This window comes from Athene cunicularia (assembly GCF_003259725.1).
Source record: "Athene cunicularia isolate RWA chromosome 21 unlocalized genomic scaffold, athCun1 chr21_part1, whole genome shotgun sequence".
Taxonomy (NCBI): domain Eukaryota; kingdom Metazoa; phylum Chordata; class Aves; order Strigiformes; family Strigidae; genus Athene; species Athene cunicularia.
The window spans coordinates 6,421,479-6,434,517 of NW_020799127.1; the positions used below are offsets into that span (position 1 = coordinate 6,421,479).

Genomic DNA, 13,039 nt, shown 5'->3' on the forward strand with positions numbered 1-13,039 from the left:
ACAGTCGGTACCTCGCGTCCTGTCAGCTCCCGCCTTCTCAGAGCGTGGGCAGGGCCGCGGCAGCCTCGGGCTCCTGCAGGGCTCGCCCGGTGCCGCTGCCCTTTGCCAAGGGGCCTGTAGAGCCCCGAGGGCGACCCTCCGGGCCGGCGGCTTCCTCTGAGCGCCTCCTCCGGGGCCTGGGAAGGTGCTGGAGCACCTTCCTAGCAGGGTCAGCCTGTGGATTTAAGGTCACGCTTGTGGTACAAAGAATTCTGACCGTCCGTGTGCCGGAAGGGCTGAACTGACGGCTTCAGAGCCGCCCGCTGGGCAGCCTCCACCAGCGCCAGCTTGGATTGAATGGGCTGAGCCTTTTCTCACTTGAGAAGAGACCTTTGTACTGTCGATAACCCCTTCCCGCTTCAATTGCAGGCCATGCGAAAGATGCTCTTAGTCTTGCCCAGATGCAGGAGCAGACCCTGCAGCTGGAACAGCAGACAAAACTGAAGGTATGCTGGAATTTGTCATGTGTTGCACAGCCAGCCCATCTCGGGCAACCGCCAGCTCGGCGGGGGGCATAAGTTGAAGTTTCATTTTTCTAGTAATCTGCAGAGCTTGCTGAGTTTTTCTTGTTGCTGCTCAGCTTCAGCAAATAATAGTTACTTTCTGGAAGGTGAAGTGCAAGCTGATTTGGCCTATTCTCAGAGGTTTTTTATGGTTTTGTTTATAATTTGCACGTGTTGAGCATCCTATCACCACCATTTTTAGGGAATGATAAAGGGTTTCTGCAGGGAACTGTAAAAGCTGGAAAACAGGCATCTGGGTTTTTTATAAACAAACTTGGGGATTGATCAATTGTTGGTTGGTTTGTTTTTTTTTTTTAAATAAACCTGTATCTAATCCTGAAATGGTCAATTGTGAGATTTTGTATGGTCATATTTTGTGATCATATTTTAACTTTCTTGTGTCGTCAGCTTTGCAGGGTACTAATCTGATTACAGATAGATTTCTTAGAATGTAATCGTCGCTAGCAGTTCTCTGTAGGATGGTGTATTGGGATCATTTGTGATGATTATTTCTTTGCCTCGATAGGAGTATGAAGCTGCCATAGAACAACTGAAGAATGAGCAGATACGGGTACAGGCAGAAGAGAGACGAAAAACACTCAGTGAAGAAACAAAACAGCATCAAGCAGTAAGGGAATGAGGGGGAAGCCAAGTGATGGGAGACCTTGTTTGTGTCCTCCTTTACGAAAAAGGCAACAATGCATTAATTGCCTCTTTTTGGGGGTGGGGGAAAGGGTGTCACAGGCAGCCATAGATTTGAGGCAATTCATAGACTGAGCCTATCTTCTACCATAGCTTTGTAATGTTAAACTTGGTTTGTAGTTACATGCAACTTGAACTTTTGTTACCAAATTCTTGAACGTCCAAAGGAAATGGTAGTAATAGTAGAATAAATAGAATAGTAGTAACGGTATAATAGTCTTTATTGTGTGCTCTTTGAAATTTTCCTAAAGAAACTTTCAGGGAAGTGCTGTTGAACGTGCTGAGATGCACTTGTTTGTGTCTTAACAGCTGATGGCATTAAAAACTCAAAGATTACTGGCTTATCAAGTGTATGTGTTAGCCTGGATAATGAAATGTCTTAAGTTATTTGGATTTCAGTCTTAAGTAGCCTTAAACCCTGTTTCTTCCAAATTTGATCTTTTAGACAGGAAAACTTATCTTAAGTGGAGAAGTCGTGCAAATCTGAGAGTTACCATAGGCTGTTGGGAGCCATGTTGGTGCTTTCTGGTCTGTTTTAGACGTACTACTGAAATCAGGGAAATGTGAGCTATTGGCATAAAAGCTAGCTCACATGTGGTGACATTTTACTTGGAGAGCACGGGAAGTAGAGGATCGATTAATTCTAATTGATTATCTAGCTTGGGAAGATAGCTAAAACTGCTTGTTTGGCACGTGTTGCTTTTTATCCCATCAGAGTTCGGACTTTGAACGGGGCTGGCTCAGGAAGCAGCTTCACAGTTATCTGCTCTGTTCATGAGTTAGCTCTTGAACTCTTGCAGTTCACAGGGCATCATTTGCAGTGAAAGCAAACTCGAGCACAATTTATGTCTGAAGTGCTGTGCTTTATAGCTGTTGAGGAGAAAACTTGCAGGCAGTTCTGTCTGTGTACTTGGAATAGAGAATATTATCATCCCTTATACAGAGTCCTCCTTGCTAAAGGATATGGGCCCTCAGTTGAGTGTAGATGACAGGGGTTTATTTGCCAGTTGCAGTGGAAAATTGATGAGAAATTAATGAGGAACAAGAAAATCAATCAGAAAGAGCTCATCTGACAGGCAGCATGTTTTGACAGTTCTATTGCTTGCAATCGCCAGCCCAGTTAACGTGTTTTAAAACATGAAAAACATGTTTTTCCCAATAAAGGAAGTCTCTTTTGCTGGGTCAAGGAAGGCTTGGTCTTTGTTGATATATCTGTGATACCTTAAAATGAAGTCAGACTATATAGATTCCTCAGCATAGAGGAGTTTTTTGTGCTGGCTGAGGATGTTTTGCCCCAAACTTACCCCTGTTCATATTCAAACCCAGGATTATTTTTGGTTTCTGTGGTGTCAATTGTTTTTCCCTCTGCATGTTCCAAACCTCATTGCCCTCAAGACTAGCTTCTCTCTTAAATGTCTAATCTTTATATTCTGAATACTCTTTTTTTTTTTTTTTTTTTTTTTTTTTTAAGAGCCCAATACCAGGACAAATTGGCAAGGCAGCGCTATGATGAACAGATGCGACAGCAGGTATGATAACTTCCTTCTCTAGCCCAGCTGGCAACTGTGTAGTGGCTTTCTTAAGTCAAAGCAGTGATCTGGAACTGTGCCCCCTCGTGCTGGCCAGAGGGCTGATGCACAGTTACTTTCATCTTGCTTGGCAATGACAGTGCTGGCCAGGCAAATCAAAAGTCAGGAATTAGGACAAAGTGGCTGGGAGCATGGGACTAGGAGTGTGGATCTGGGAGATGAGGAGAGGAAGAATGCACTTCAACCTGAGCACTAGCTGCTTGAAAACATTTGTGGCACTTAAGCTTACACAAATACCTACTTGACTGTGTTCTCGTGATTTTAATTTGTATTCTGCTGTCCTCTGCCTGTAGCAACTTGCTAATGAAGAGAATCTGAGGAAGCAGGAAGAATCTGTACAGAAGCAGGAAGCCATGAGGCGTGGTAAGCCAGTAATTTTTCTTCAGTTAGTGACAGAGTGATGGACATATGAGTTCTCTGTGCTCGTCTGATTTCGTGTCCATATTGGTTGATGCTCCATTAGAGTCATGTGTTATTGGCATCTTGGCAATTAACGGGTAAATCCCAGTAGTACTAGAACTACCGATTGCTTCCCAGATTAGTTTCTGAAGTGGCTGCACTCCTGAACATCTGCCCTGTGGTACTTGGATTTCCCAATGAACTGTCAGCATCTCCTGATATAGCAGCTGAAATTCTGATTTTATACTTGAACAATCTAAAATAGAACTAGTTTTGAGGAGAGAAGAGAAACAAAATAGCTCCTGGGAGGAGCGGTTGAATCTGTGTCACTCAGTCTCCATTCACTGTTTCCAGTAGAAAAGAAAAGCTGAGTAATGAAGTTTGAGTCTGAAACTTGCTTTGTTTCTTTTCGTTGTAGTGGAGTTACCGGAATCACTGGATTCGCAGAACTCCAGTGGGACTCCACTAGGCACAAGCCTTAGAAGCATAAGGCAGTTTGTGTAGGACCAGATGGGCTCGGGAAGGGCTGGTTTGCTCCCAACACAGCACTGGAATGCTTTTTGTCTGCTCCTTGCTGCCATCTAGTGTACTCTGTGGTTGTCGGTAGCTTTGAGGGAAGTGTAACAACCAGATAACAAAGCCCAGTGGTGAAACCCTGTAGGAGAGGGTGATTTTACTCTTGTAGTATCCACATACCCCTAGGCACCAAGACAGGAATGTCAGGGTAACCTGTCCAGCATTCAGGTATCGAGTAACTGGGTGGTGCAGTCAGGATTTCTTGCAGTGATGGTGAAGGTAGAGGGTGTTGGCTGTGAAGTCCTCATCTCCTGGGTTGTTCTTAGGTTTCTCATTCATTCTCCATTCACGTCAGTCTTGTGTGTGTCACAGTTCTGTGTGGCTGAAGTTACTGAGCTCCCAAAATCCTGTTTGGGGCAACATTTGACAGGCCACTCCGTTTTGCTTCTCTTCCTTACAAGCAGTGTACGTTACACTGTGTTTAGTTACTTGTCCAGGGTGGTCCTTCGCTGTCTGTAGCTGTCACCCTTCCTCTCAAACGATGTTGATGAGCAGCAGCAGTGCCTAGCACTGTGGTTTTTCCACCTCTGTTGCTTTATCCCTTATTGTCTAGCTCATCTCTGACTGAAGTTTCCCCCGAATAATTATTTTTTTTTCCCCTGAACTTCCACAACTGAACCATGATTATTTTCTCACAGCGTGCCATCTGGAGCAGGCCACCTATTTGTTGTGTGTGTGATCATTTTGAGCACAAAGGGAAAATTCCTTGTCTGTATTTGTAATACTGTACTGATCGGCTGCCTTTTGGGGGAGGGTGTGAGGGAATTATAATCTTCAAGTCTGCTGCTATGGGACCACACTCAGCTCTTATGAAGCCAGGTTGAAGCAATGCACCTCTTTCACCTGCCTGCTACCTGGGATTAAGGCAGCCCAAAAGATTGTCCTCTAATTTTTTTTTTTTTTTTTTTTTTTTTTTTTGGTAAAGCTACCGTAGAGCGAGAGATGGAGCTGCGGCATAAGAATGAAATGCTGCGTGTTGAGGCAGAGGCCAGAGCCCGTGCCAAGGCCGAGCGGGAGAACGCAGACATCATTCGGGAGCAGATCCGCCTAAAAGCTGCTGAACATCGCCAAACGGTGTTGGAGTCCCTCAAGTATGTGCGAGTCAGGAGAAGTGGGTTGCCTTGCTGCTTTTGCAGATTTCTCCCATGTAGGAAACCTTGCTGTTTATTCCTCTAAGCTCTGAGGAATATCAGAAATTAGTTTGTACACTCTTGTCCTCTGAACAAGAGGAATTACATTAGAGCAGCCTCTTTTACTTGTCTTGCTGCATTGTCATCTGAATGTGAACCAAAGAGACTGTAGAGTTGTGAATTTTATACAATTTTTCTAACAGATTACTTCAAGCCTTATTTGCTAATGTTGAGGCTCAATTACTCTGAAATCTGAGTTCTTTTCACTTTCTGAACGTATGCCATGAAGGTATAAAGCAGTCTGTCTTTGAAGGGGTGAGCATTTAAGTTTGTAATTTGTCAATCTTAGGTCCTCTGGGATTTTTGAATAAAAAAAGCTTTAGAATTAGATACCTTTTATTACAGTTCAGCACCAATAATGTATTAAAGAAACTGATATCATCTTAATGCCAGACACTTTGGATTTAACCCCAGATCAGCTGTGGATACCAGGTGATTAGAAATGTATTTGCCATGCTTGTTCACGTTTCAGTTCCCAGGTGAGCCCTCAGTTAGCTTTGACTGCTCTGAAGATGATGGTTATAAAGTTGTCATGGAAATGGTTTCAGTTCAGCCTTTGAAATACCTTTCTTGCTGTTTGCTTGCCACAGGACAGCTGGGATGCTCTTTGGAGAAGGATTCCGTGCTTTTGTAACAGACTGGGATAAAGTTACAGCCACGGTAAGATTGTGACATGTATCAATAACTTCCAGTAAAGTCTGTAAACGTGTGTTAAACTAACTTCTTGCTCTGATACATTTATAAACTGTAAACCACGGCAGGAATTTGCTGCTTACTTAGTGCTCTCTGCAGTCCTCGTTTAAGGAGGTAACTGTGCTTCAGATTTGCATTCAAACTATTTCTCGTCTTCTCTGTACAGATAATTCACTTTCATTGGTCACAAAAGTTCTGGTTTTGATCAACAGCATATAATTGTCTTATCTTTGGAGGCACCATCACCTCTTCCAAACCTGAAAGTTTACCAGTTATTACAAGTAATAGGTGCAGATTCTGTGAAAAAAGTAGATGAGTCTCTTTCACAGATTTTTTTTTTTTTCATTGTTTTCGAATTTGCTGTCTCTTATGTATGTAGGGGAGTAGGGGTTTTATCTAACAGCCAATTAGAGATAACTGCAGATTTGTTTCTTTGAGACATTGAATGCAATTTTTATGTTTGACTAGGCTCTGAGCTGACAGATTTTCATTCAGCTTTTTAATGATTGATGTTCACTGTGCTTTCATGATGCATGAACATCTATAGGTGTTTATAGGTGAACAGAGAGTTATGTTTAACACTCCTATTAGAGGATTTCTTTGCCAGGGGTGGGGTTTGGGGAGCAGGGATCTAATCCCCATTTCTCTCTACCCCCATTGTATTTTATGTGTTTGCAATTAAACTCCAAACTGGGAATGTCTTTTTAGGAGTATTAGGGAAAGTATTGGAGATGTGTAGTAGTTGATCTGGGGGACGCAAAAGGGGTTTGTTCCCTCTCAACCAGTGGTCTCAAATATTTTTTTGATCCTGTACCCCTTACAATAAAAAAAAAATAAATTCTGAGAACGCTTCCCCAGAAAATAGTAAGAGAAGCGTCATTAAAGATTGTTTTGTTTTTAAATTATAACATTAAGGTACATGATTTTAAGGATTTCACAGAGAGAAAGTCTTCAGTATTCCCCTTTTGTGTGCATTCTGTCCCTGAGCTGCAATTTCTTCCCACCAAGTGAGCTGCCAAGAACTCGCCTCCTACTCTCATCCCAGGTGGACAGCAGACAGTCAGCTCTCTGCGACCAGGGAGTCTGAGGGTACTGTTTTCATCTATAAAAGAGCACTCTTCGTCTGTGGAACTTCAAGACCCTGCAGGACATTTATCTAAAAGTCATTTTGCCGCTTATCTCACAACTTAGTATCTAATTTTGATGTAGCCTAGAAAGCACTTAGAGAACTGTTACACGTGGACCAACGTTTTGCACAGGACTGGCAGTGACTTCTTATGGACATAAAGTTGTTTCTCAGTGTACTACTTATAAAAAAACCCCAAACTTTACAGTGAAAATATATTTTTAGTAGCATGGCTTGTTAAAATGGACGTTTTGCTTTAAGTCAGTCACCACCACCTGCTCCACCCTCCGGTTTTATACACACAGCCTGATACAAAAGACACTTTGCCTGAGTGCCCTGGGGAGAACAAGACATGCTTTTAGTGGATCCTTTTGTGATCTGTAGGCTCTTCCTGGAATGCCTGCAGTATTCAGAGCCTTTTACAGATTAGTCCTTGGTGCTTTTAGCTGCGTATTCTCTTGACCCAGATACTGTTTTCCTGCATTATGGTCATTTTTGCTTCTGACAAGCTCTTGTCTTGTGAATTTGGGACATTTAGCTTAAAAAAAAAAAAGTAAGTATATTTTTGGAAAGGAAATAACACAGCTGGAACTCATATTTTCTATTGCTTTGAAAAATGACTATAAGGTAAGAATTAACCAGTTATTTTAGGGTTCCTCTAAATCAGCCCTGGGCTTTCAGCTCTTCCTGCCTGCTGTAAAGGCTGCTCTTTTTCTGCCTCTTCTCCTCCAAGCAGAACCCCAAAGGTTCTGCTCAAAAGTGGGGGTTTTTTGGGTAGTTTGAGGTTTTTTTAGTGGAATTCAGTTTGCTTCTCAGTCAGAGATTCATTCATTTGCTAGCTACTTCATGATAAACAGATAAGCCCTGTAATCAGACTGGTTTGTGGAGCTGGCATAGTAATGGGGTTCTGTGAATGTGAGACTCGAGTAATTCTCCTGTTTTGATACACAGCTGTCAGTCTTAAAGCTGTATTTCTGTCTTGTAACATGAATGTCAGTGAAGTCTAAAAGTCTGAAATACTTCTCTGCCTGTGTGGATCTGATGTATCAACCTGTAACTTTGCTTAGTACCAGAAGTTGCTAAAGCAGGTGGTGTGGGAGTGCATGAGGTTGTTTTGTCGTGGTACCTTGTTTTTAGAGGGAGGCTGCTAAAAAGGTGAAACCTCTTTTGTGTTCTTAAGTCCCTGTAAACTATGATGAATCAGGTCAGCTTACTCTTTGCATCTTAAAACTCACAGTTCTGGACCGTTCATGTTTCCATCCAAAGCAAAGGTGATGTCACACGTTTAAGCGGAGTGAAACGGAACAGATGGTGTCTCGTGGTTTATTGAACAATGCCATCCTTCTTGGCCTTGAGGCTTTTGACCTTGTTCTGCACTTGTAGTAAAAGTCTGCTTGCTTTACAATGCTGCAGCTTGTTCTTTTGTCTATCTGATCTTGCTCTGATGTGGATTATTGACATCTAGCTGCAAGCTGAACACAACTGCTTACTTGCACTCAGGACTGCGTGGAACAGTTGGCCTCTTCCCAAGCAGTTTAAAAGTAGTGCCCTTTGTTCCCTTGTATTTTCAGGTGAATAGGACTTCTGTTAGATCAACTGACTCACTTGCATATGTACAAACAGATGGAACCGGAGACTTATGTTTGTGCACCTTAAGTAAATTTTCATAAAACTTCTACAAAAATTATCTGGGCTATCAGTCACTTGAGAATTAAGAAAACAATCCTGTACATGCTGAAGATTTCTGTAAAGTCTTGATTTCAAATCCTGTCCTGAAACGTTATTCTTAGCAGCCTCCTGGAGTGTCTTTAGCACTGTCAGTACAGCTCGTTGTCCGTTGTGACAGCCAGCTATGGTGGAAGAAGCTGCCTGCAGGGCTCTTGGTTTAATATGAGCCAACACAGCGCTGAGCCGAGCAGCAGCCATAAACCACAGAGAGGTCTGGAGTCTTTCTGCTTCACTGGCAAATCGATGGGGATGTTTCGTGTTCTGGGATTTCTGATGCAGTGAGGGTAATTCCCATGGTGCTTTTGGCTTTGCAGCTCCTCTTGAGTACTTATTTTCCTGTTGTGTTGGGTCTGGCATGACTGATCACCTTAAGCAAGTGTGCCCTGGCTAGTCCTTTTTGTTCCCTACTGCATCCAGCCTTGGTGGCAGCCACAGTTCAGATGTTTGGCTTGGCATCTTTCATTCAGCATACGTGTTCTTGTGTGGTGATAGGGGATGGTCTGTCAGACGGCACCTGGTTGACATGGGTCTGTTCTTAACTGCCTGCACAGATTTCCTGGAAAAAAACCCAAACCACGCCACTTTCCCTATGTGCTTTTGTTCATAACACTGGAAGCTTAAAGCTTCAGCATTATGGCTGATGGTGTTTTCTCACAGGAGGTTTATACCTCTGGTTTTGTAGCAAAGCCTCGTGGCTGTTGGTCTTAATACATATTCTGAAAAGCCACCCCTGTTTTGAGCAGGGAGTACATAACTCCTGGATATGTGACTATGTGCATTACTTGTGCTTCCTCTGCCTTTCACGCTGTGGGGTGTAAGAGCCCTAAATGCCTTATGAATAGGGAGTGTGAGACCTTGACTGTCTGAACAGGGATAAAATGTCTTACCATAAATAAACTCCTCTTGGTCAGCATTTGTCCTGAATCTTAATTCCCCACCACAGGGCATGCTACATACAAAATAACACTGCCTTGCCAAGTGTTTTTCCTAATCCTTCCTCCTTTTCCTTGCAGGTGGCCGGCCTAACCCTGCTGGCAGTGGGTGTTTACTCTGCCAAGAACGCCACGGCAGTAGCGGGGCGATACATAGAAGCACGTTTGGGCAAACCTTCCCTGGTGAGAGAAACCTCACGCATTACGGTGCTGGAGGCACTGAAGCATCCCATCAAGGTAAAGTTTATCTTTGTGTTGCGCTCAGCCTTGAGGATGCAGCACTCCTTTTGCAGCTCTTTGTGTCAGGCAGGGAGCTGCCCATGGGTTTGTGAATAAACGTGCTGTTTGAGATGGCACAGGGGGGCCGAGCTCAGTTGTCATTTCCCGTGATCTTTTTGTCCAGTTGTGAAAACTGTGGTTGATTTCTACACGTCAGTAATTGAATTTGCCCTCCCTAGGTTGGTAAGCGTCTTGCCAGCAAGGCTCACGATGCCCTTGAAGGAGTTGTTCTCAGCGTGAGTACTCGATTTTGCTATCTTGGTCTGTGAAGGATGATTTTGGAATCTAAATAAGAACGGCTGTTTCCTTCCACTCGCTTCAAAAGCTGTAATTCCAGTAATTCTGGAGACATAGCACCCTTGGGGCACTGAGACTGTAAATAAGCTCCTGTGTTGAGTGTGACAGGCTTTAAGCACTCTGTTAACCTTTTTTCCCCTGTGCAAAGCAGTTGGAAGTCTCAGTTCAGTCCTTGCCATGCTGTAGTTTTTCTCTGTAGTCAGCATATTAATATGCAGAATTCTACTTGTCTCAGTAATTCTTAACAGATTAGATGAACCTAGATCTGCTTGTAGACCAAAAAGCCGAAGAAGTGTGTGCATTTGCCCGTCTTGTGAATGATTAACTTGCTAATTAGGGCTGCTTCTGTATATTTGCTTCTGAATGTGATTCCTGGGTATCAGGCAAATTTAAGTGCTGCTTGAAGCTGCTGAGAGAACATGCTCCCTGCAGGAGTAGCTTGCTCCCAGCATCTCTGCAAACACAGTAATAAGTATGAACATGTTTACGACTTACTTGAAAGAGTTAGTGCTGCAGAGAGTTGCTTATGTTTTGATATATCCCTCCCAGGGCATCCAATAGGAAGTTAATATTTAGGTGTTACCAGTTCTTACAGTAGTTACTACGTGCTTCCTGCACGGCTGCTTTTTCTTATAAAAGAATTGTAGCCAAGTGGACAGAACATCAAATCAACTAAATCCTGGCATAGAAGGGGAAAAGACCCTGGTCCTGAGTAAGAAGCAACTGAAGTTAAGGCTTAAAAGCATGAGACTGTAGGAGCGCTGCCGACTTCTTGCTGGTACTATTCTGTGAAGCTGATAGATGCAGGTCTCTTGGTACTTTATGTTCCTTAAGTTTTAACCCTTCTCTTGCAGCCACAGTTAGAAGCACGTGTGAGAGACATTGCCATAGCAACAAGAAATACAAAAAAGAACAAAAGCCTTTACAGGAATATTCTTATGTATGGTCCCCCTGGCACTGGAAAGACGCTCTTTGCCAAGGTAAAACTCTGCCAAGATGGTGACAACCTGCATGTTGCCGGATGCTCTGAAAACTTCAGGATCTAAGCACCCTCCCTCATCTGAAATCTATTACTGTAGTATTGCATCAACATTGGGAACAATCTTGTGTCTCTGTTGGGAAGAGAGGAAAGGGCATCCAGCCTGCTTCAACTCTAAATTAGTACAGTCACTTGGTTTCTAGTGCTAAGCGTAGGCAGAAGAGCCCTTCCATCTGGAAAATGCACTTGGCAACTGTGACTTGTGAAATCACAACACCAGCCTGCTGTCTCATTTCCACCTCTGTTAATTTTGTGTACTTGTCTAAATAGGGTCTTTCCTGTTGTCGCTTGCCAATCCCAAGGCAGAGCTAGGTATGGCTTCACTCTGTACACACGCTATCAGGGTGGGTTTTGCACGGATTTGACTCAGGATTTGATATTTGACTTGTTCTTCAGTGCTTGTCCACTAGATCTGAGGTTTCATATACTTGTTTAACAGTGGCAGATTTGATGTGCTGATGCGAGTTGAATTTTTTTCTCTGTCAATACGTTAAACCCGTATCCTGGTAGTATTTTGCTGCCTGCTCTGACAGTATGCCACCTAGTTTGGGTTTCTAAAGCCAATGGAGACAGACAGGTCTAGGAAATGGCAGCAGCGGCGTAAGGAGAGGAAGGGAGAAGTGTAAGAGCTGAGAAGAGATTGGCAGTAGACGAAGTAGTAGTTTATTCTTAACACTTTTCCCCAAAAGCATAGAAACTCCAAAGGGGGGGGGGGGGGGATGGATGTAATAGTGAGACCTCTGTGCTCTGGAGAGGAGAGAATACAGTGCTGGGAAGCTGACTTGTTTCCTGAGCTGTGACTTTTGCACTTGGGTTAATGTCAGCAACAACAGAGATTGTTGCCTTTTTGGAACAGCAGTAACGGCGTGTCGTAGCGTGGTGGCCACCTTTGACTCCTGCAGGGCAAAGACATCCATGGGTCTGTGGTGGTAAGTAGTAATGCTGTGTGACAGGATTCAGATGTAAACACAGTTCAGTGCAACTGTCATAGCTTCCAGCTTTGGACTGATAGAAAATACTAAACATTAATAGCAGGAGCTGGGTGATTTTAATGAGCAGAGCAAAGCTTGCTTTTCTTTTTTTTTCCCCTCAGACTCCTGCTGCACAGCAGATAATTGGTTGGATTCAGCTAAGTGGGTTTTGCTGGGGCTGTTGCTGATGTCCTTAGGTTGACTTGTTCATTTTAACCTTCAGATGACTTTCCTTGACTCAGCAGAACTGGGTAGCTCGTGGAGTGTGAACTCAGCCTGCTGTCCGTCACCCTGGCAGGTCTCGGCTGGGGGCTGCTTTGGAACTGCTTTCTGAAATGGAGGGGAGGGAGGCATCTTCCCATTTACTGTCTTCAAATCCTAGGGAAGTCTGTTCTTTCAGACACCGGTGTTTGTGGGCTAATTCACCAGTCAGATGGAGAGCAGGTTTAAGCTGGAGTTTAATTACAATGTCACATAGCTCCTGGCAGCCCTGTCTGGGCTGAAGGAGAGGGAGGCTTTGCCACAGCTGTAATTGTGCCCTGCAGTGACGTGACAGCCTGAGCAAGCTTTGGTCGGTGCAAGCCATAGGCTCTTCTGATGTGCTTGGTTAACGTTGGCTACATCTTGTCAAACTTGTTTCATGGATAGACTTGCATTTTCTGTCCTAGAAAAAAATCAGAGGGGTTTTTTTTGTTTGTTTTTTTTTTTTAACCTGCAGGCTTAAGGGAGATAGCAAAACCCTTTTTCAGTAGCCACCAGACCAGTGAGTTCTGTCAGGCTTTAAAATGCAAAAGGAAAATTCTGTTATTTTGCCTAAATACTCATTGGCTCCACTGACCATTTAATTCCAGGGTTTTAAAATTTTTTTGAATGGCTAAAATTGAGTTGTATCAGTTAAGCAAGAGTCTAGTAGAGAACAGAATCCTTTCCTGCTGCACGGAGGAGGTTATAAACTAAAGCATGAAGAAATAAACAA

The 13,039-nt window shown here is 43.4% G+C and overlaps 1 protein-coding gene across 4 annotated transcripts in view; it reads left to right on the forward strand.

The window, feature by feature from the left end:
- The first annotated feature begins 414 nt into the window (after positions 1–414).
- The window catches only part of ATAD3A (ATPase family, AAA domain containing 3A), a 28,443-nt gene continuing 15,818 nt past the window's right edge, over positions 415–13,039 (forward strand). For 3 of the 4 annotated variants that reach the window (XR_003399881.1, XR_003399882.1, XM_026862968.1), the window contains exons 1-9: positions 415–485; positions 1,069–1,169; positions 2,713–2,773; positions 3,127–3,196; positions 4,734–4,899; positions 5,589–5,658; positions 9,559–9,714; positions 9,936–9,992; positions 10,908–11,033. Coding sequence is in view for 2 of the 4 variants with exons in the window: in XM_026862968.1 (XP_026718769.1) it covers positions 441–485; positions 1,069–1,169; positions 2,713–2,773; positions 3,127–3,196; positions 4,734–4,899; positions 5,589–5,658; positions 9,559–9,714; positions 9,936–9,992; positions 10,908–11,033 (852 nt within the window). In the remaining 2 variants the exon portion in view is untranslated. Of the gene's footprint in view, positions 486–1,068; positions 1,172–2,712; positions 2,774–3,126; positions 3,197–4,733; positions 4,900–5,588; positions 5,659–9,558; positions 9,715–9,935; positions 9,993–10,907; positions 11,034–13,039 lie in introns of all 4 variants that reach the window. The other variant, XM_026862967.1, reaches the window with a different exon arrangement.